The sequence below is a fragment of the Heptranchias perlo genome, chromosome 20 (assembly GCF_035084215.1).
Source record: "Heptranchias perlo isolate sHepPer1 chromosome 20, sHepPer1.hap1, whole genome shotgun sequence".
NCBI classification, from domain to species: domain Eukaryota; kingdom Metazoa; phylum Chordata; class Chondrichthyes; order Hexanchiformes; family Hexanchidae; genus Heptranchias; species Heptranchias perlo.
Window position 1 is genome coordinate 47,766,011 of NC_090344.1, and position 22,661 is coordinate 47,788,671.

General features: G+C 47.6%; 1 protein-coding gene across 1 annotated transcript in view; it reads right to left on the reverse strand.

The window, feature by feature from the left end:
* zgc:110329 (uncharacterized protein LOC550500 homolog) overlaps positions 1-22,661 on the reverse strand; it is a 153,431-nt gene that overhangs the window by 35,097 nt on the left and 95,673 nt on the right. The window contains exons 6-7 of the mRNA XM_068001266.1: positions 12,693-12,743; positions 6,590-6,706 (exon numbers count right to left, since the gene is read on the reverse strand). Of these exons, the coding sequence (XP_067857367.1) occupies positions 6,590-6,706; positions 12,693-12,743 (168 nt within the window). The remainder of the gene's footprint in view (positions 1-6,589; positions 6,707-12,692; positions 12,744-22,661) is intronic.

Here is a 22,661-nt window from a genome sequence, read left to right on the forward strand (position 1 = left end):
TCCACTCAATTTCCCATCCTCGGCTCACCCATTCCACACTGGCCGCACAGAATGGAAAATCTCCCACAGCAGCTCTGAGATGTCCCATTTTTCAACAATGCCATGTAAATGAAAACATCAATCGAGATTGACCTGAGCGATCGGAATCAAGTCTGTAGATTCCAAATGAGACATAGAATTTTTAAAAATATGCAGATACCAGGGCTGCAGGAAACACATTTGCAGTAAGTTAAGCACATTTCATATCAGGCAGCTGGCCAAAAGCTCAATTTGGTTCCTTGACAAGTCAGTTCCCACCACTTAACTCTTTTTAAGTGTCACCGTCTACAAGGAGATTCCACCTCCCCCACCCCTGCCAACGTAGTTTCAAAGTCAAATCTTTGTGTTTTCAATAAAGACCTTGTTGGAAGGACACTCATTGCCACCAGGACTGGCCTCTGATCTGAGATACGTTCACAAATGGAACTTCGACAATACCAAGCTGAGAACATGCCGTGTGCAACTGGGAATCTTCTGATTTCAGGCTGATTTCAAAAACATTACGAAAGGTCACCAGTTTGAGTCCTCCACAAATGCACGAAGACAAATTACTGACGCAGTCGAGATGCATTTCCCCAGAAAATGGTTGTGGTTTGCCAGTTCATGTTGGGGGATTATCAGGTCCAGTTTACTCTGAGATGGCCGCGGACCTGAAGCCAGGCCGAGTCAGAACCATTGTGATTTCAGTCTCAAGATCGACAACCAATCTCCCGACCACTGCACTGGTCCGATTCCCCAAGGCTTTTGTATATCTGGGACCGGGGGCTCCGATATTGAGGCACAAAATAATGGGGGTAAATTTTAACCCCCTGAACGGGTGGGTTGAGGGTTTGCGGGAAGGTAAAAATTGTAAAAATGAAAAACCCGCCCACTTCTGGTTTTAGCGGAGGTGGGTCGAGGGGTGGGTGATCATCCCGCTCTCACGAGGCGGGTCGGTCAGTAAAATCTTTTAAGGAGGCTGCGGGCCTCCATTTTGACAGGTTTTTTTTATTTTTAACTCCTGGGGGCCGGGATTCCCTGGCCTTCTGCTTCATGCCACGTAAGAGGAAGCCAGAAGGCCTGGATCAACAGGTGAGTGCATTTATTGCATGGCTTGTGGGCCAGGAGGAGCAGCAGTGTTTCCTCCAGGCCCATCACGCCTACCTGCCACCATCCCAAACGCATGATCAGCCGACCCCCTCCCCATGTCCGACTCCCCCCTCACGATCTCCGACCACCCTCATTATCTCCGCCCCCCACCCCTCCCCACGATCTCCGACCACCCTCATTATCTCCGCCCCCCACCCCTCCCCACGATCTCCGACCACCCTCATTATCTCCGCCCCCCACCCCTCCCCACGGTCTCCAACCACCTCCTCGATCTCCGACCTCCTCACGATCTCTGAACCCGTCCCCACGATCTCCGACCCCCCACGATCTCCGACCCCCCACGATCTCCGACCCCTCCACGATCTCCGACCCCTCGATCTCCGAGCCCCTCCATGATTGAGCTCCTGATGACCCCCGACCCCGATGACTCCCCTGATGACTGACCTCCCCCGTGACCAACCCGCGATGCCCCCGAGGACTGACCGCCCCCCACCCCCCCGATGACTGACCCCCGATGATCCCCGATCTAAGACTTACCTGCTGGCATCTGCTTCCTAGCTATTCTCCCGTCCGACTGACAGCTAGCCTGTCAATCTGGTTGGCCTGTCGGGCGGGATATCTACAGAAAAAAAAAATGAAAGATGTCCTTACGTCAAAATCGTAAGGACGTCTGGGAAACCCCTACTTCCGGGTTTCCTGTCAGGAATTCCCCCCTCCCCCGCCCTCTTCCTGGCTCCCTGTTAAAAATTTACCCCTTGATCTTCAAGAATCTCCCGAGAAACCAGGTTGGTAAAGTTACACTTTTCAGCCAAGTCAGGTCCAGACTCTCAAAATCTCTCACGTTCCGACAAAACAAACAGCTCTGATGCAGCAGACGGTGATCGAGGGGGGAGGGAGAAAGGGTCACCCAGCACAATCAGATAGGAAGCTCAAAACTAAACCCCCTCCCTTGTGGCTGGGCAAGTCACATTCTAAATCAAACGTTAGTTCAAAAACTCCCCCACACCCACATACGTCATTTTAACCCCCCGCCCAACTCTGCCCGCTCCGTGGGGAATGGGAGTTAAATTACCACCTCATGACTCTGATAACCAGCCAGAAACATTTGCTCCGACTTAGCAACTGTAACCAGGTCTGTGAAACCAGGGAGGGTGTTCTTATGTGTGCTGCCTGACAAGTTTGATCAGGCGAACTAATCCACGACGTAATCATCATCTGTTCCTGAAAATATAACACAGACCTTAGAATACAGCATCCTCGATCCATGTCAGTGGGTCTTTGAACTGAGCCGTGGCTCAGTTGGTCGAACTCTCGCCTCTGAGTCAGGAGGTTGTGGGTTCGAGAGGCCCGAGCACATAATCCAGGCTGACACTCCAGTGCAGTACTGAGGGAGTGCCGCACTGTCGGAGGCGCCATCTTTCTGATGAGACGTTAAACCGAGGCCCCGTCTGCCCCTCTCAGGTGGACTGAAAAGATCCCACGGTGTTATTCAAAGAAGAGCAGGGGAAGTTCTCCCCCGGTGTCCTGGGGCCAATATTTATCCCTCAACCAATATCACTAAAAACAGATGATCTAGTCATTATCACATTGCTGACTGTGGGATCTTGCTGTGCGCAAATTGGCCGCCGCGTTTCCTGCATTACAACAGTGACTACACTTCAAAAGTACTTCCGTGACTGTAAAGCGATTTGGGGCGTCCTGAGATTGTGAAAGGTGCGATTTCAATCCAAGCCTTTCTTTCTATCTATATATCAGTTCAAACTTTCAATACCATTACACCCATGGAATGTAAACAAGCTTTATACAATGAGAACATTCTGTCCTTTTAACTTTTAGCGGTTAGAAAACGAAGACATGCTGATATTTTGTCAAGGTTAATTTTCACTCTGCTTTTCTGCAGATGAATGGTGTTCGCAAAGACTGTGTTCCTGTAATAATTACAGAGTTCCTGCAGTACAGTCCTGTGAACTTGAGGAATATTCCTTTCAAATCTGTACAGATTCTCAGTGTCCAAACGAAGAGCGTGCAATTACTCACCAACTGGTTGTGGAACAGGACTGAGTGACGCATACATTTTAAATACTACCCTTTTCAAAACTGCCAATGTGTGAGGTTTGGTTAAAGATCTATTGATTAGATTCTGCTCACAGCATCAATGGCCTCACAGTTCCTTTACGATCCATCAATTTCGTATTATTTGCTCGTGATTCATCGGGCAAGGCACAGAGTGGTGCACCTGAAATAAAATTTATCCCACGAGCTGAACGTCCAAGTCTCAATAAATTTCATTGAGCGAGTCAGACAATTTGTTCTAGTTTATAACTGAAAGTTTTCAGTCCTTGTTCAGCGGTGTCCTACAGTGAGAGGGCTTTTGTTCTGTTGAAGAATTTACTACGTTATAGGTTTTTGCCCCCGAGATTCTCCATGATAAAGTAATTTGCTTCGAGTGCCGCTTGCAGTGCATGGAGTAGTAATAGACCGAGAAGTGGCTCAAAAACCTTCTCCTGCATAAGAACCATTTCTAAATGCCCTTGTTTACTTCAGATGGATTGTTTTGAACGCACTGTCACGATTAAACCTGACATTTTAAAACCCACATGCCCACCCGAGTTTGAGAAGTCCCCATCCTATTTAATAAGATATATCAAGGAATATCATAGCTTTTGTAAAACAGTGTGCATGCAATTGAATTTAATGCTTCAAAACCCAGTGCAAATTGGCTGCAGCATTTCCCACATTACAACAGTGACTACACGTCAAAGAGTACTTCATCGGCTGCAACACACCTTGGGTCATCAAAGGCCCTGTATAAATGCAAGTCTTTCTTTTTCTTTTACAAGTTCTTGGCTTGCTCAGGATAGTGCCACTACAATCTCTCGTGGACACTGCCAGATCCCAAAAGCTTGTTCCAGTGCCTTGGTGTAGCCGCCGTATCCATTTAAAGAAAGAAACGATCTTTCCCTCTCCCTCTTCTAATCACCGTCTTTGCCGACTAATCATCTGACGTTTGTGTTCTTTTAAACACTGGTGGTGCCCTGGGCCCTTAACGCTGGTGTCACAGTAAGAAGAAACCTTTTTACAAGCGATGTTAGGACGTGTGTTTGAGGCTGTGGGGAGATTGTGGGCTGGTTGGTGCGGGAGTGGGTCGATCGGGGTCACAGTGTACATGACAGTATAGGACCTACCTCAATGGCCCAGCTGGTCTTTTCCAGTCCTATGTTTCCACACAGCCTGCTATATATGATCTGCTCTTGTATGTTGGATATATATTGTATTGATCCTTGGTTAGACCCACCCACGGAGCACTGTGCACAGTTCCGGTCTCCATATTATAAAAAGGATATAGAGGCACTGGAGAAGGTGCATAAAAGATTCACAAGGACGATAGCAGAACTGAGAGGATATCCTGATCAGGAAAGGCTGAACAGGATGGGGCTCTTTTCTCTCGAAAAGAGAAGGGAGGGGCGACCTGATAGAGGTTTTTAAGATCATGAACGGGTTTGACAGGGTGGACGTACAGAAAATGTCTCACTTGTGGGGGAGACCAAAACTAGAGGTCACAAATGTAAAATAGTCGCTAATAAATCCAATAGGAAATTCAGGAGAAACTTCTTTACCCAGAGAGTGGTGAGAATGTGGAACTCACTACCACATGGAGTAGTTGAGGCGAATAACATAGATGCATTTGAGGGGAAGCTCGATAAAAACATGAGGGAGAAAGGAATAGAAGGATATGCTGATCGGGTAAAGTGAATAGGGATGGGAGGAGGCTCATGTGGAGCGTAAACGCCGGCATAGACCAGTTGGGCCGAATGGCCTATTTCTGTGCTGTAGAACCTCTGTAACTCGATGTGACTCCACATCTCAGAAAAACGCCATCCTGCAATGTACATATCATGTCAGTGCAGCACTAATGTATTTTCCTGGCTTTTGCAATGGTCATCCACCACCCACTGCTCTTAATAAACAATTAATCCACTTGCGCAACCAACTCAACTGGAGGCCGTTGTCCCTGCCTTAATGAGTGGGTGAAAGGCGTTTCTCACAAACACATAACGGGGATTCACTGAGGGAGCTCACTGGTATGTGGACTTCATTAAAAAATGGAGTTTATCTCTCAAGTAAAGCTTTTCATCAGGAACACATGCTCCAAGGCTACCAAGGTGATCCACTGCAACTTTTAGATCTTTTACTGTTTTAGAACCGTTTCGAAGTTCTGGTGAGAAATTAAGTATTCTGTTATTCCATTCTTTCTGCTGATTTCATCCAATTTGCTTCTGTGTTATTTTTGTCTCTTAATAAAAAAGCAATCTGCGGTTTTCGGCCCATGTGGTTCGCTATCTTCTACCATTTTCAGAGATCCCAGGATTCCCGAGGTAGCCCACACTGTTTCTAGTGAACATACCAATAGTGAAAAGTGTTCATTGTTGACCTCATGGTAAACTATTTCAGTTACTTTACACATAAAGTTGTGCTTGGTTCGTCGGAAGTGAGAACTCAGCTACCAAAGTGGATTTTTGGTCTGATCATGAGTAAAAGGCGCCTGGAGAGTGTTCAGGATGGGAACAGACCGGACCTTTAAGCCATGAGCTGCGTTGTGTACCTCATTAAAATAAAAACAGTGTGGTGGTCCCAAGTTCAGGCAAAGCAGCTCAGAGCAGACAAAGTACCTCCCCCGCTACAGGGAAAGGGAGCATGAGACACCTCTGGCTGATCTCAGTGTTATTAGTTTGGCGTTTGCCCAACTTTCTGGATGGAAAGGGTCGAGAGGCGGAAAAGACCGAACAAGATGCTGAACACGTCGCAATAGGGAAGCGACCCCCGTACCTCCACAAAAAAAAACCCAACAGCTTGGTGTCAGAGTGACGACAGTCACTCCCTTACCTTTCTCCGGCACCATCACTTCCCGCCTCACGGTCCAATCCCCCATCGTCATCTCCTCTCCAGCATCAACCTTTTCAACAAATGTGCGATCTAAACCAAGCAACTCAACGGAGGGTCTACTTCCCCTCACTTACCAGGGGGAGCCCGAATGGTCCTTTACTGCAGTGGCGAACCGGACATTTTTCAAGTGGCTCACTTTAAAGCCTTTGTACCTGTTGGCTGCTGATTCTGATGAAGTGGAGATGCCGGTGATGGACTGGGGTTGACAATTGTAAACAATTTTACAACACCTGAGGAAGGAGGAAGCCTCCGAAAGCTTGTGGAATTTAAAATAAATTTGTTGGACTATAACTTGGTGTTGTAAAATTGTTTACGATTCTGATGAACGCAGCAATCAGGTGAAAATGAAGAACCTGCACTGTTCTCGAACTTCACCTGTTCAGCACTTTGTGCAGAAATCACACTTACTGTTACGTTTCCAAGGATGCTGCTTCTGATACACCAGTCGTTCTTTTGTTCTCAGGCCTCAGGATAGAAAGCAGATTAACAGCACGGACAACACGGACCAACAGATTACCTGTGGCAAGAGTATTGCAGCAAGAATTCCCACCGTGACACCGACGTTATCTTCAAACCACAGAGAGATGGCGTCGACACAGCCTCGGGCGTGGATGATATCGCCGACCTCGAAACGCTGCGCATTAAAACATAATAAAACCAGGTCAGCATTGTGCGAGAAGATTTCTCCTGAAGTCATCTATCACTGGATGCGCAATGATTGCTCCACCACGTTTTCCCTCTGCGCTGTCCCCACAAGGCTCTTTGTCTTAACGTGTTCCATTGCTGTCCTGTCACCTGGCAGAGAGGGATCACACACCAGGTAAAGGTGCAGGACCGCCACTGGCTGATTCACTCCAACCCATCCCCCATGCTGATGCTTGCCACTGTTGGAGAGAACGGTGCAATGTACGGGGTGCGGTAGCATCGTGGTTATGTTACTGGACGACGTGAGTTCAAATCCCACTTAGGGCAGTTTGAGAATTGTGAATTCAGATTTAAAAAGCTGGTATCAGTGAAAGCTGACCATGAAACTGTTGGATTGTCATTAAAAACCCAACTGGAAACCTGCCATACTTAACCTGGTTTAGCCTAGATGTGACTCTCGTCCCACATCGATGTGGTTGACTCTGAAGTGGCCCTGCAAGCCAATCTGTTGTGTCACCACCCTCTCAGGTCAACAAGGGATGGATGAAATTCAGTGCCTTTAAGCTGACAGATTGGAGCACTGACATTTAACTGATAATAAGGCACCAATCCCTCAGGCTCTTCAGAGATATTTATTCACACACAACACACAAATAAAAGCTAATCTCACTTCCCAGTGGCTCAGCTGGGTTAAGTCAGTGAGTGGCTGGTAAATATGGACCAGAAGGCCCAGGTTTGATCCCCAGTCTGTGCTGAACCAGGGCGGTATAAGGTATATTACAATCGGTCTCAGGAGGGGAGACCCAGCCTGGCTTCCCACTCTCCATCACAATCCAGCAGCCCCTGATGGAAATGCCCGAATAGGCTCGTGTGCAGCATAAACACTGGCATAGACCAGTTGGGCTGAATGGCCTGTTTCTGTGCTGTAAATTCTATGAGGGAATCCTCCGGAACACCCTCCCTAAAAGTCTCCTCCTTTAAGACACTCCTTAGAAATAACCTCTTTGACCAAGATTTTGGCCACCTGTCCTAATGTCTCCTTATGTGGCTCGGTGTCAAATTTTGTTTGATAATCGCTCCTGTGAAGCGCCTTGGGATGTTTTACGATGTTAAAGGTGCTATATAAATGCAAGTTGTTGTTGTTTTACATTGACTAGCCTGCCAGCATTGACTGGGCTCATACAAGGGCAGTGGACACCAGGATTTGGTAATGGAGAGAGCCCTGTGCCTGTGGGACTGTACACCAGGATTTGGTAATGGAGAGAGCCCTGTGTCTGTGGGACTGTACATCAGGATTTGGTAATGGACAGAGCCCTGTGCCTGTGGGACTGTACACCAGGATTTGGTGATGGAGAGAGCCCTGTGCCTGTGGGACTGTACACCAGGATTTGGTAATGGAGAGAGCCCTGTGTCTGTGGAACTGGACACCAGGATTTGGTAATGGAGAGAGCCCTGTGTCTGTGGGACTGTACACCAGGATTTGGTGATGGAGAGAGCCCTGTGCCTGTGGGACTGTACACCAGGATTTGGTAATGGAGAGAGCCCTGTGCCTGTGGGACTGTACACCAGGATTTGGTAATGGAGAGAGCCCTGTGCCTGTGGGACTGGACAACAGGATTTGGTAATGGAGAGAGCCCTGTGTCTGTGGGACTGGACACCAGGATTTGGTAATGGAGAGAGCCCTGTGTCTGTGGGACTGGACAACAGGATTTGGTAATGGAGAGAGCCCTGTGCCTGTGGGACTGGACATCAGGAAAGTTGACCTTCACAAAATGGAGAGAGGGGAGTGGAAGAAAGAAAAATGTCAGGAACCAGGAGGAAATAAACCAACAGCCGTGTTCCAGGAATTCTCACTCTGTTCCCAATGCCTCATGAATTCTTCAGTGTCATAGGAAGTGCACAGGACTCACATTCTACCATTATCATTCCCAGAACAAGTAAAACTCAACTTTCAGCATTGGACTCATCAGCACTAAATATCCATTTGATTTGGGTAATTCTTAACCCTGCCGTTTTGCATCATATCCGGATGATTAACCTTTGCTAAAGGGCACAAGTAATTTTAACTGTTCCTAAAGGGAGTGAAAGTCAGTGATTATCTAGAGATCAGTTTGCCCAAAAATTAGAACAAAATCTGAACAAATCTGGCTGATGCTTTTTTTTTGCTGCTAGGTCCTGGGTTTAATTAAACCGTAGCAAAGAATTCCTACAGTGTAATAATCGGATACACACACGCACGCACGCACACGCACACCACACACATACGCGCGCACGCACACACACGCACACACACACACACACACACACACGCACGCACGCACACACACACACACACACACGCGCACACACACACACGCACACACACACACGCACACACACACACACACGCACGCACGCACACACACACACACACGCGCACGCAAACACACGCACACACACACACACACACGCACACACACACACGCACACACACACACACACGCACGCACGCACACGCACACCACACACATACACGCGCACGCACACACACACACACGCACGCACACACACACGCACACACACACACGCACGCACACACGCACGCACGCACACACACACGCACACACACACACACGCGCACACACACGCACACCACACACATACAGGCGCACACGCACACACACACGCACACACACACGCACGCACACACGCACGCACACACGCACGCACACACGCACGCACACACACACAATGTAAATGAACACCTGCTGCCTGAAAAGCAAACACCATTTCCCAAGACAAAGGCTTCAATGGGTTGGCAGTCGAGCTGTGAATTTGGACTTTCAGGACAGGTCCCACTTTCCTCGTCTCTCGTCAAGAACAGGATAAATTCCTAACCCCTCTGAGCAGTTATCAGATGACGATCAAAGTTGACCATCCAGGCTTCTGGTGAATATTTATCTGGTTAAAAACCAGCAGGTCTTCTGCCAACTGCTTGAAGTCTAAACCTATCCATTTGTCATCACCATATGAACTGCCTCAGCTGGACTCAAAGCTCAGATCACCTCTCACCTCAATTATAGCAAATAGCAGAGTGTACTATCTGGAAGGTTATTACCATTACATTTAACTGTAGCACTGATGCTTGGGCTGTGTTGAACCTCTACTTGAGATGTGTCACTTCTTTCTAAGAGATAATTTCATCTGTGGTGTGCCGTCACCGTAGTCACTTAGCGATCTGAGGAGAACGTGCCGGTCGTTTGTCTGATCTCATTTTCTCTCCTGCTATTTTATTCCTGCGCAAGTTTGCTTCGGCTCTGCAAAACTCACTCATTCAGCTTCTTTCTTCCTGTTCCCCGCAGTCCCCTCAAGCTGTCGACCCCGGCCAGTTGTCAGTCGTGTCTCATTGGGAGCACTCCCGCCTTCGAGTCAGAAGACTCCTGGAGAACTCCTTCAACGAGTTCCTTGGGATCTTTTACGTCCACCTGAGAGGGCAGACGGGGCCTGGATTCAACGTGTCACCTGAAGATAGGCACCACCGGCAGTGCAGCACTCCCTCAGTACTGCACAGAAGTGTCAGCCTGGATTATGTGCTCAATTCTCTGGCGTGAGGCTTGGACCCACGACCTTCTGACTCAGAGGTGAGAGTGTCACCACTGAACCGAGGCCGGCACCTAAGTTTCACAGGCTCCCACAACTTTTCCTGCAACCATTCACCAGGGCAAGGGACGCGCAAGTGTTCCGTCAGGTGAGTCACCTATCCAAATACCTGGCATCTGCTCAACATCTGCACCAGGCTAGGAACTTGCAATGTATCGCAATAAATATTCTCATCACTGAGCTGGGTCAAAGGGAGACCAGTAGGCAGTAGATCAGTTTATCGTAGCTCCTAAATGGGTCTCAAGTATTTCCATTACCATCTTGTTTTCTCATCAAAAATAAATCTGCTGGGTGCGATAATGGATCAATGTCACATGTGGTGTGGGACTAATGCCACATATAGCAGACAGATCGGTGTAGAACAGTAACCCAGCAGGAGTGTTATAACTGGGATTTTGAATGCTGCCTCCGATCAGGATTTTGCAAAGCTTCCCTCTCAATAACATTCTTTCTGCCAAAATTCAGTCTGGGCAATGCAACCAATGGAAAGACGATTCAATCCGTGAATAAAACCCAATTTGAAACTTGCTGCTCATACGACCGGACTTTAAAGCAAAAATTTATCTTTCATAACAGCAAACGCTTCGAATTCACAGGGCCTGGGATATTTTAAACAAAGTAAATCACGGAAGAATGGCACTGTGGGTCTCAATTCACACAAGCTTGTAAAATAACATTCAGTTTTGACACATCCATTTCCAGCTCCAAGAATATCAATGAACATAAGGCAACAGACTCTGACTCGCACTTTGACAAGGCCTTTTATGTAACTATCTCAGCTTTGCATTAAATACAATAAACCAGCTAACAGGCATCCACTGTTTGCATTTTCTTTCTGTTCTATTAGGCCACTTTGTACCTTGGTCTCCATTAGGCTTTGCATTGGAGTACCGCTGTCAATTCATTCACTGGAACCCAGCAGTTGATACAACGAGAGACAGGGGAAATATAAACAGCACTGTAAATCCAATTTAACCATTTAATCCACAGTGCGCTCGTGGTGTAACTGCCGCACACCAATGATGGGTGTATAAAGCACAGGCTCCTGCACTCACATAGAATCAGACAGCACAGGAGGCCATTCAGCCCATCGTGCCTGTGCTGGCTCTTTGAAAGTGCTATCCAATTAGTCTCACTCCCCTGCTCTTACCACAGCCCTGAAAATGTTTCCTTTTCAAGTATTTATCCAATTCCCTTTTGAAAGTTGTGATTGAATCTGCTTCCACCGCCCTTTCAGGCAGTACATTCCAGATCAGAACAACTCGCTGCATAAAAACATTTCTCCTCGTCTCCCCCTCTGGTTCTTTTGCCAATTACCTTAAATCTGTGACCTCTGGTCACCGACCCTCCTGCCACTGGAAACAGTCTCTCCTTATTTACTCTATCAAAACCCTTCATGATTTTGAACGCCTCTATTAAATCTCCCCTTAACCTTCTCTGCTCTGAGGAGAACAACCCCAGCTTCTCCAGTCTCTCCACATAACTGCAGTCCCTCATCCCCGGCACCATTCTGGTAAATCTCCTCTATACCCTCTCCAAGGCCTTGACATCCTTCCTAAAGTGTGGTGCCCAGAATTGGACATAATATCCTAGCTGAGGTCTAACCAGTGATTTATAAAGGTTTAGCGTAACTTCCTTGCTTTTCCTGTAACCAGGGGATAGGATGCACATCCAAGTAACCGGCAACTGCTCAACATCTGCAAGAAACAGCCAGGCCAAGACTGGCAGCTTGCAATGTGGTGACTCACAAATCATCAAGTTGCTTATCTCTTTGGTCCCCGATGGGAACTCAATTGAATTTTAAGAGCAATGGGCTGCAACCCCATGTGGCAGTGAGTATTGAAGCCGCACAGATCAAGAGCAGCTCAGGTTCAATCCTTGCATTGTGCGGGCCAAGCTGCCTTTAACCAGGCTGATAGGAGGAGCACTGCAATTGGGTTCAGTGCCCCTGGGTTGGGCAGGAGAGAATCTGGCCGGAATCCCACTACGAATTGCCATCCAGCTTCCCCATTCGAAATGTGTGTGTGTGTGTGTGTTCACAGGATTGTGCTTGGTTGTGATGCCTCTGTAGTTAAATAGCCCACCGATACTCAGCATTAAGGCTGCCCAGGTGACAAAGGACAACTGCAGCCCACAGAACCTCACCCCAGTGCCACTCGGTGCCTTCCTGACAGCAGAAAATGAAGGGCAGAAAAAATTACTCAGCACAAAAGCCAACAAAACTCATTTCCAATAAAAAGGATAAAAAACTGGAAAACCTGAAATGAAACTGTTAGAAATACACAGCAGGGTTTAGAAACGGCAGGTGAATGTTTTGGGTGTGACTCATTTCTCACCTCTTGAAGTAGTGTTTGATATCCACACTGAGTGTTGACAACATCTCCCTCCTAACAGGGAAACAAAGCAAATCATTAATTGGTAACGACGTCCTGCCGTCAGACACTAACCATCCACTTATCATCTTGTAATCAGATGGATAAATGTGAGCGGGTTTTACCCAATTATTAATCATCGGACTCATCAGGCAGGACATTGAGCTTTGGCCACTCCAGCCCCAACGCAGTCTACCTGCTAAATTCAAACAGGCTTATATCAGAATCACACTGGTTCCCTCAGCCTTCAAACGGGGTCAGTGAAACAGTCAGTTCAGTGCTCTGATCAGTTTTTAGCATTCAGGTGCAAGTTTATGGAGCCATACCAACGACACTGATTGGATTGTTTGCATTGTAATCACTCCTGCATGTCCTTCGATGCTGTCTCTCCCTCCCCCACCTACCTCTGATCACTGAGGGGAGTGGGAACAGAGTCGGGGAGGGGTCTGTCAATACTACTGCGGTCAGCAGATCAGAGCTGTGCTTGCTCAGCAGTTTAACGTCTTGACTGCTGGCTAATCGCTCTCCGCACAAAAGAAATACTAAGTATGATTCTGCTCTGCGGCCCTCTGCAAGGACAACCTACATGTGGGGATACAACTGCAGAAAGGGAGGGCAGACTGTAGTTTGAATGTCGGTCAATGCTGAGAGCTGAACCCTGGACTCCCTGCCGTCCTTGTGACTGCTCCTCAGTCCTTCTCATCGTGACCCCTTTGGGCCCCATCCATCATGGACTCCACGGCCTGTTACCAGCAATACATTGGAGTGAAAGATTCCTCGGTGTATCAACCCAGTAACTGGTTTCCATGGAGATTACAAAGCATATTGGAATAACCTTATAGAGTGGGTGCAACTATTTATTTCTCTTTTGAATCCTTTATTGAAAGACTGGAGAAATTTGCTTTTCTTCGTGTTATTTTGCGAACAATGGATGTGTTTCTGGATTGTTCAGCTATCAAAAATATCAGCCACGTGATACAACCCTTCAGCGTTACAGCTTTCCTTGTGTGGGATTGTAAAATAATTTATTTTGTTGCTCCATCCCTTTTACCTTCACTCCTAATCCAGCTTGGGATTTGCACCATTCCTTGTCCAATAAAATCAAGTCCTCCACTTCCTCCTGTAACTGCTAATTATAAATCTGGACCAATCCATTCCAAACTCCTGCTTCTGAAAAGGATGATGTATTTGCAGAGGTTGCCTTCTGCAGAACTTGTTATCGACTGATGAAAGTTCTCCCCGATTTTAACCGCTCCACCGTTGGCGGCCGTGCCTTCAGCTGCCTAGGCCCGAAGCTCTGGAATTCCCTCCCTAAACCTCTCCACCTCTCTCTCCTCCTTTAAGATGCTCCTTAAAACCTACCTTTTTGACCAAGCACCTGTCCTGTTATCTCCTGATGTGGTTCAGTGTCAAATTTTGTTTGATAATCGCTCCAGTGAAGCGCCTTGGGACGTTTTACGATGTTGAAGGCGTGATATAAATGCAAGTTGTTGTCTACAGCATGCACGGGAATATTTTTAAAATTAGGTTTATTGTCCAAACTAACCATTGCTTTCAAGTCAGTCTTAATTCAACAGTTCAGTGGTCACTGCATCTAAACTGACTTATTCTTCCTCACTTAACAGGCAACAGCTAAAGGTTGCTCTTACCACAACATAAAGAGAAATCAATAGCAGTGTGACATTAGCAGCCCTCGGGACAGTCTGATTAACCCCTTCCTTACACTCCGTTCCTCCAAAAAGCATAATGTCCCACAAGGTCGCACACAGCCATCATTCCCAGAACAAGTCTAAAAACACCAGCCAGCAGCGGGGTGAGGAAGAGGGGAAGATTTACCCTGAGCATCGTCTCTCCAAACGATTGTCGTGTGACGGTTCCAGAGTACGGACTTCGCGTCTCTCCAGTCCGCTGTTTATTTATCTCTCATTTCCTCCTCCTCCTCTCCTGAAGGTATTGACTCTTGTGGAGTAGGTTCCAGAGAATAAACTTCTCCCACAGTTGCCCAGAAGGAAACAACCCCTCTGGTCCCTCGACCCACTCACTGTTCTTCAAATGTGAGATTAGACAGTGAGGGTTGCCAGACTATTTGACCATGGCAGGCATCATAACTCAGCCTGATCCTGTTCTCAGCCAATGTCCACACACCGACTAAAAAACCAACCTGAGACCTTCTGGTGTGTCGGCTTGGCTCTGCACTGGGTGGTGCCTTTACCCACCAGGCCGGCAGGGGAGTGATCATTCCATCATTAAATATCATTTAAATTTAGCCGTGACTCTCTCGCCCCAGAGTCAGTAAGTTGTGCTTTCAAATCCCATTCCAGAAACCTGAGCACATAATCCAGGCTGACACTCCAGGATAGCACTGAGGGAGTGCTGCACTGTTGGAGGTGCCGTCTTTCGGATGAGACGTTAAACCAAATGCCCCCTCAGGCGGATGTAAATGATCCCATGGCAACTATTTTGAAGAAGAGCAGGGGAGTTCTCCCCAGTGTCCTGGGCCAATATTTATCCCTCAACCAACACCACTAAAAAAACAGTTCATCTTATCATTATCGCATTACTGTTTGTGGGATCTTGCTGTGCGCAAATTGGCTGCCCCGTTTCCTACATTACAACAATGACTGCACTTCAAAAGTACTTCATTGGCTGTGAAGCACTTTGGGATGTGAAAGACGCTATAGAAATGCAAGTTCGTTCTTTCTTTAAAAAGCAATCATATTTCCAAAGTTGCTCACGAGGGAATTGAATGACTTTCACAGGGCTGTTTGTGCAGCTATCAGTGACTAATCTGCTGTGTGTCAAAGGAACACTTTGTGCAATTTGGGCGGAATGGACTCGCTCTTTCTGTGCTCAGGCATGAACCCCGCATGAACTCATCCCTGCCACTATTCCAGTCCTGTTTACCTTCTCTTCAAGCATCCCGATCCTGATTTGAAAGATGCATTGAGACTAATGGGTCACTTAAGTTTGTACTTGTTCCAACAGGCTGCATAATGGAACATTTCTGTCAGCATTTTAAACACATTAAAATTGTCACATTGAGTCTGCTTTTTCAAAACCCCACATTGACAGGCCACTTTCTCACCTCCAGTTGGAGATGTTACATTAACCCTTCCGGAGCACAGGCTGCCAACTCTGACTTGTGGTTTGGACTTCTTTTGTCACAATTCTCTCTCTTCTTCCTCTCTTGCTGAGACACCAGCTGTCCTCCGGTACCTTACCCAAATGACCATTCTTCATTCATGTAGTGAATGTCAACAAGCTATTTGACCATATGGGGCATCACAGCCAAACTTGATGTTGCAATAGTCCACGAACACAAATTTCTACCTGGGGGGGGGGTGGGTCACAGGCTAGCGACAGGAACACGGTTGATTTTCCCTTTCCTAGACAAGCATCTCAAATGCCACCCCAGCTGAGATCAGATTAGAATGGGAATAAAACCCTGGACCTTCCCGATTTGTAAAGATCAGTTAGGCACTGCCTTTATCAAATGGGCCAACCACAGAGCTCTGTATTTTTCAGGTTATTTTTGGGAGGAGCGGGGAGAGGCAAAGGAGGCCATTAGATTGGGAAGAATTCCAGAAGATAAGAGGAGGTTATTCATTTAGGAAGAGTTGAGGAAGAAGGGAAAAGGAGGCCATTCACTTTGGGAGAGTTAAGGAAGAAAGGAAGAGGAGGCCATTCATTTGGGAAGACAATTGTAAACAATTTTACAACACCAAGTTATAGTCCAGCAATTTTATTTTAAATTCACAAGCTTTCGGAGGCTTCCTCCTTCGTCAGGTAAATGTTCAGGAGCTCCTTAAAGCCTACGCATTTATACATCACAGAACAATACATGGTGTTTACAGACTGCCCCTGCAACTGCCCGTTGCCAAGGCAATCACCGTGTTCAGACAGAGAGGTGTCACCTGCAGAACCCCCGAATACACATTCAACAAAAAAACAAACAGGAAAAAAAAAACAGAGAGAGGCAGAAACATCCGGAAGGCAGAGAAAGCCAGCAAATGACCCATTATATTAAAAATAGATAACATTTGTTCACTGGTGGGGTAACGTGTAGCGTGACATGAACCCAAGATCCCGGTTGAGGCCGTCCTCATGGGTGCGGAACTTGGCTATCAATTTCTGCTCGACGATTTTGCGTTGTCGTGTGTCTCGAAGGCCGCCTTGGAGTACGCTTACCCGAAGGTCGGTGGATGAATGTCCATGACTGCTGAAGTGTTCCCCGACTGGGAGGGAACCCTCCTGTTTGGCGATTGTTGCGCGGTGTCCGTTCATCCGTTGTCGCAGCGTCTGCATGGTCTCGCCAATGTACCATGCTCTGGGGCATCCTTTCCTGCAACGTATGAGGTAGACAACGTTGGCCGAGTCACAGGAGTATGAACCATGCACCTGGTGGGTGGTGTCCGCTCGTGTGATGGTGGTATCTGTGTTGAAGAGGTAAGGACCATGGGAAGAGAAGGTTGTTCGTTTGGCAAGAGTTAAGGAAGAATAGGCTGTTGCAGTGAGAACACCCACATTTGTGACAAAGGAGTGCGAATTAGAGTGGGCTGAGTTGTATCTGAAGAGCAATTTCCTGCCGATCAATTTACTTTGTCAGTCAGAAACATAAATCACAGGTTGAGAAGCTAAGAATTTGCACATCGCCAATGTCATCCTTTGAGCAAAGTGAATCGACTTTCCAGAAAGGATTAAGAAAGAACAGGATCAGAGGAGACCAATATTGCACAATGTGGGCTCCTTAAAACCCGAGCACAACGCAACGCCATCAACGCTCTCAAGACCAACCGCAACATCGTCATCAAACCAGCGGACAAAGGAGGAGCCATAGTCATACAGAACAGAACAGACTATTGCAAAGAAGCATACCGACAACTGGACAACCAGGAACACTACAGACGGTTACCCGCAGATCCGACCAAAGAACACACCCACCAGCTCAACAAACTGATCAAGACCTTCGATCCAGACCTTCAAAGCATCCTACGCAATCTCATCCCACGTAATCCCCGCGTGGGAGACTTCTACTGCCTCCCAAAGATACACAAAGCCAACACACCTGGACGTCCCATCGTATCAGGCAACGGAACCCTGTGTGAGAACCTCTCTGGATACATCGAGGGCATCCTGAAACCCATCGTACAGGGAACCCCCAGCTTCTGTCGCGACACTACAGACTTCCTACAAAAACTCAGTACCCACGGACCAGTTGAACCAGGAACACTTCTCACCACGATGGACGTCTCGGCACTATACACCAGTATCCCCCACGATGACGGCATCGCTGCGACAGCATCAATACTCAACACCAACAACAGCCAATCTCCGGAAGCCATCCTACAACTCATCCGCTTCATCCTGGATCACAATGTCTTCACCTTCGATAACCAGTTCTTTACCCAAACACACGGAACAGCCATGGGGACCAAATTCGCACCCCAATACGCCAACATTTTCATGCACAAGTTCGAGCAGGACTTCTTCACTGCACAAGACCTCCAACCAACACTATACACCAGATACATCGACGACATTTTCTTTCTATGGACCCACGGCAAGGAATCACTAAAGAGACTACACGATAACATCAACAAGTTCCATCCCACCATCAAGCTCACCATGGACTACTCCTCAGAATCAGTTTCTTTCTTGGACACACGAATCTCCATCAAAGACGGGCACCTCAGCACCTCACTCTACCGCAAGCCCACGGACAACCTCACGATGCTCCACTTTTCCAGCTTCCACCCTAACCACGTCAAAGAGGCCATCCCCTATGGACAGGCCCTGCGAATACACAGGGTCTGCTCAGACGAGGAGGAACGCGATGGACACCTACAGACGCTGAAAGACGCCCTAGTAAGAACGGGATATGACGCTCGACTCATCGATCGACAGTTCCGACGGGCCACAGCAAAAAATCGCACAGACCTCCTCAGGAGACTAACACGGGACGCAACCAACAGAGTACCCTTTGTCGTCCAGTACTTCCCCGGAGCGGAGAAACTACGCCATGTTCTCCGCAGCCTTCAACATGTCATCAATGAGGACAAACACCTCGCTATGGCCATCCCCACACCTCCACTACTCGCCTTTAAACAGCCACCCAACCTCAAACAGACCATCGTTCGCAGCAAATTACCTAGCTTTCAAGAGAACAGCGTCCACGACGCCACACAACCCTGCCACGGTAACCTCTGCAAGACATGCCAGATCATCGACACAGATACCACCATCACACGAGAGGACACCACCCACCAGGTGCATGGTTCATACTCCTGTGACTCGGCCAACGTTGTCTACCTCATACGTTGCAGGAAAGGATGCCCCAGAGCATGGTACATTGGCGAGACCATGCAGACGCTGCGACAACGGATGAACGGACACCGCGCAACAATCGCCAAACAGGAGGGTTCCCTCCCAGTCGGGGAACACTTCAGCAGTCATGGACATTCATCCACCGACCTTCGGGTAAGCGTACTCCAAGGCGGCCTTCGAGACACACGACAACGCAAAATCGTCGAGCAGAAATTGATAGCCAAGTTCCGCACCCATGAGGACGGCCTCAACCGGGATCTTGGGTTCATGTCACGCTACACGTTACCCCACCAGCGAACAAATGTTATCTGTTTTTAATATAATGGGTCATTTGCTGGCTCTCTCTGCCTTCCGGATGTTTCTGCCTCTCTCTGTTTTTTTTCTCTGTTTTTTTTTCCCTGTTTGTTTTTTTGTTGAATGTGTATTCGGGGGTTCTGCAGGTGACACCTCTCTGTCTGAACACGGTGATTGCCTTGGCAACGGGCAGTTGCAGGGGCAGTCTGTAAACACCATGTATTGTTCTATATGTATAAATGCGTAGGCTTCAAGGAGGTCCTGAAACATTTACCTGAGGAAGGAGGAAGTCTCCGAAAGCTTGTGAATTTAAAATAAAATTGCTGGACTATAACTTGGTGTTGTAAAATTGTTTACAATTGTCAACCCCAGTCCATCACCGGCATCTCCACATCCTTAAAACACAACAGAGCCAAGACTGAGGGGAAGAAAACAGAAAAATGCAGGAAATATAGAGCAGGACTCTCAGCGACGATCAGAACGCACAGGTTTACGCCAAAAACGTTAGCCTGTCTTCCCTCTCCACAATGTTACCTGGTCTGCTGTGCGTTTCCAATCTATTCTGATTTTATTTCCGATTTCCAGCATTTGCAGGGGTTTTGTTTATCTATTTTCGAGGTTGACAGTGAGATGGGGCTTGTCTTGTAAAGTTTTCACTTTTTCCATTCCCTGTATTTGCAGCCTGCTGCTCAATCAGCACAGGTACCGCGGTGAGAGAAGACAGAAAATGGACCAATTTTCGAAAAAGGTCAGAGTGCGACCTTGTTTTGTTGGCTTGATGGTAACAGTGAGAATATTGCGAAGTGCAAGCAAGAACAGACAAGGACTCAAAACCGGAGAGAGGTGGAAGGAGAGAGCAGAGGGCCTCATCGAGATGCTCTCTCTGGGGGGGAAAAAAGGGTTTTCAAGGCAAGAAAATGTTGCTTTATAAGCACGGGTCACACTACAGGTGGATATAACAAATGAAAAGCAGCAGATATCCCAGTGGGGTAGTTAGCTCAGGCTCATCTAACAGCACGTGGTGGGAGCCCTGATATCTGCTGGCCAGGTGGTGAACCAACACATACCAGGATTTAGCCCTGCAATGCACAAGAGGTTGCAGGGGGTTCGAGAGATTCGGGGGGAGGGGGCAGCACTTCAACCTGGTATGTCACAATATTTCTGTTTACTTACCGGACCATAAGACCAGAAGAGATAGGAGCAGGAGAAGGCCATTCGGCCCCTCGAGCCTGCTCCGCCATTTAATGAGATCACGGCTGATCTGATTTTTACCTCAGCTCCACTTTCCCGCCCTTTCCCCATATCCTTTGACTCCCTCGCTGATCAAAACTTTGTCTAACTCAGCCTTGAATGTATTCAATGACTCAGCCTCCACAGCTTTTTGGGGTAAAGAATTCCAAAGATTCACGACCCTCTGGAGAAGAAATTCCTCCTCGTTTCCATCTTAAACGGGCGACCCCTTATTCTGAGACTATGCCCCCTAGTTTTAGATTCCCCCATGAGGGGGAACATCCTCTCAGCATCTACCCTATCGAGTCCCTCAGAATCTTGTATGTTTCAATAAGATCTCCTCTCATTCTTCGAAACTCCAATGAGTATAGACCCAACCTGTTCAATCTTTCCTCATAAGATAACCCTTCCATATCCAGAATCAACTGAGTGAACCTTCTCTGAACTGCCTCCAATGCAAGTATGTCCTTCCTTAAATTAGGGCACCAGAACTGTACGCAGTACTCCAGGTGTGGTCTCACCAGCACCCTGTACAGTTGCAGCATGACTTCCCTGCTTTTATACTCCATCCCCCTAGAAATAAAGGCCAATATTCAGTTTGCCTTCCGGATTACCTGCTGCACTTTTATGTTGAATTTTTGTGTTTCATGTACGAGGACTGTGCCAGAGGATAGGATGGGCTTTGAATTCCCCATGTTACCCCTGGCTGGGGGGGGGCCAGAACGAGGGGTCACAGTCTCAGGATACGGGGTAGGACATTTAGGATTGAGATGAGGAGAAATTTCTTCACTCAGAGGGTGGTGAACCTGTGGAATTCTCTACCACAGAAGGCAGTGGAGGCCAAGTCACTGAATATATTTAAGAAGGAGCTCGATAGATTTCTAGACACAAAAGGCATCAAGGGGTATGGGGAGAGAGCGGGAATATGGCATTGAGATAGAGGATCAGCCATGATCATACTGAATGGCGGAGCAGGCTCGAAGGGCCGAATAGCCTACTCCTGCTCCCATTTTCTATGTTTCTATGATTCACAAGCCAGGGAGTGAAATTACTGACTGCAGTATTGGGGACTGCAATGTGTTCATGTGATATTCCTGTTCCGCCTTTCAATTGGATACTGGCTGATCTGCATCTCAATTCCATTCAGCCTCCTTTGCTCCATATCCCTCGATACCCTTACCCAACAAAAATCGATCGATCTCAGCCTTGAATCGACCCCCCAGCATCCACAGCCTCTTGGGGGAAGAGAGTTCCAGATTTCTACTGCCCTTTGTGTGAAAAAGTGCTTCCTGATTTTGTCCCTGAATGGCCGAGCTCTGATTTTAATATTATTTGTAGCTACGTATAGTCAGCAGTTTGCAATACGATCAGCACATTTGCAGTCATTTTTATGAACAGATCACGGACTCGTTTTGCACTTTCCCTTCACCAATTTCTCCCCCTCCTCTCCTGAAGGTGCTGACTGTTGCTGCATTGCAGATCAGGCAGCAGTCACCTTCCGATCACTCTGGGGCCCAGAAATTCGGGAGTTGGGCAATCGAGGGAGAAACTGGATCGGCTCCTGTTGGTGCCGAATCTTTGCCCTGATTTCCCCAGGGTAGATTCAGCAACAGCAGGAAAACTGCGCGCGTTAGGAACACAGGAACGGGAGCGGCCCCTCGGGCCTGTTCCGCGATGCAAAGATTAATGACGAGCGTCCAGCCGGAAACAACCCCCCAGTGGCAGAAGTAGCTCCACACAGACCGACGACGTGGGAACCGGCCAGCGCAGAAAGGCCGTCCTCGCTCACGATCACAGGGCAAGACTGCAGCTTCGAGGCAGCTCCAGCATTCAGAGAGGTGAGGGAGGAGACTACCGTCTAACCAAAGCTGTGGGGAAGGTGTTCTTTTAAACAGGTGCAAAAACAAGGGAAGGGGAGAGGAAAAGGCATGTCTATAAAGGGAGGGAGCCGAGCGAGTTCAGTCAATGAAACTCTGCTGTATTGGTTACTTAAATAAAATTAAGGGAATGTTTAACTGTGCTTTGATGTGGCTCAAAGTGTGATTGGTTTTGTTCCAATCTGGCTTCCAAAGGTAAAAACGCAAG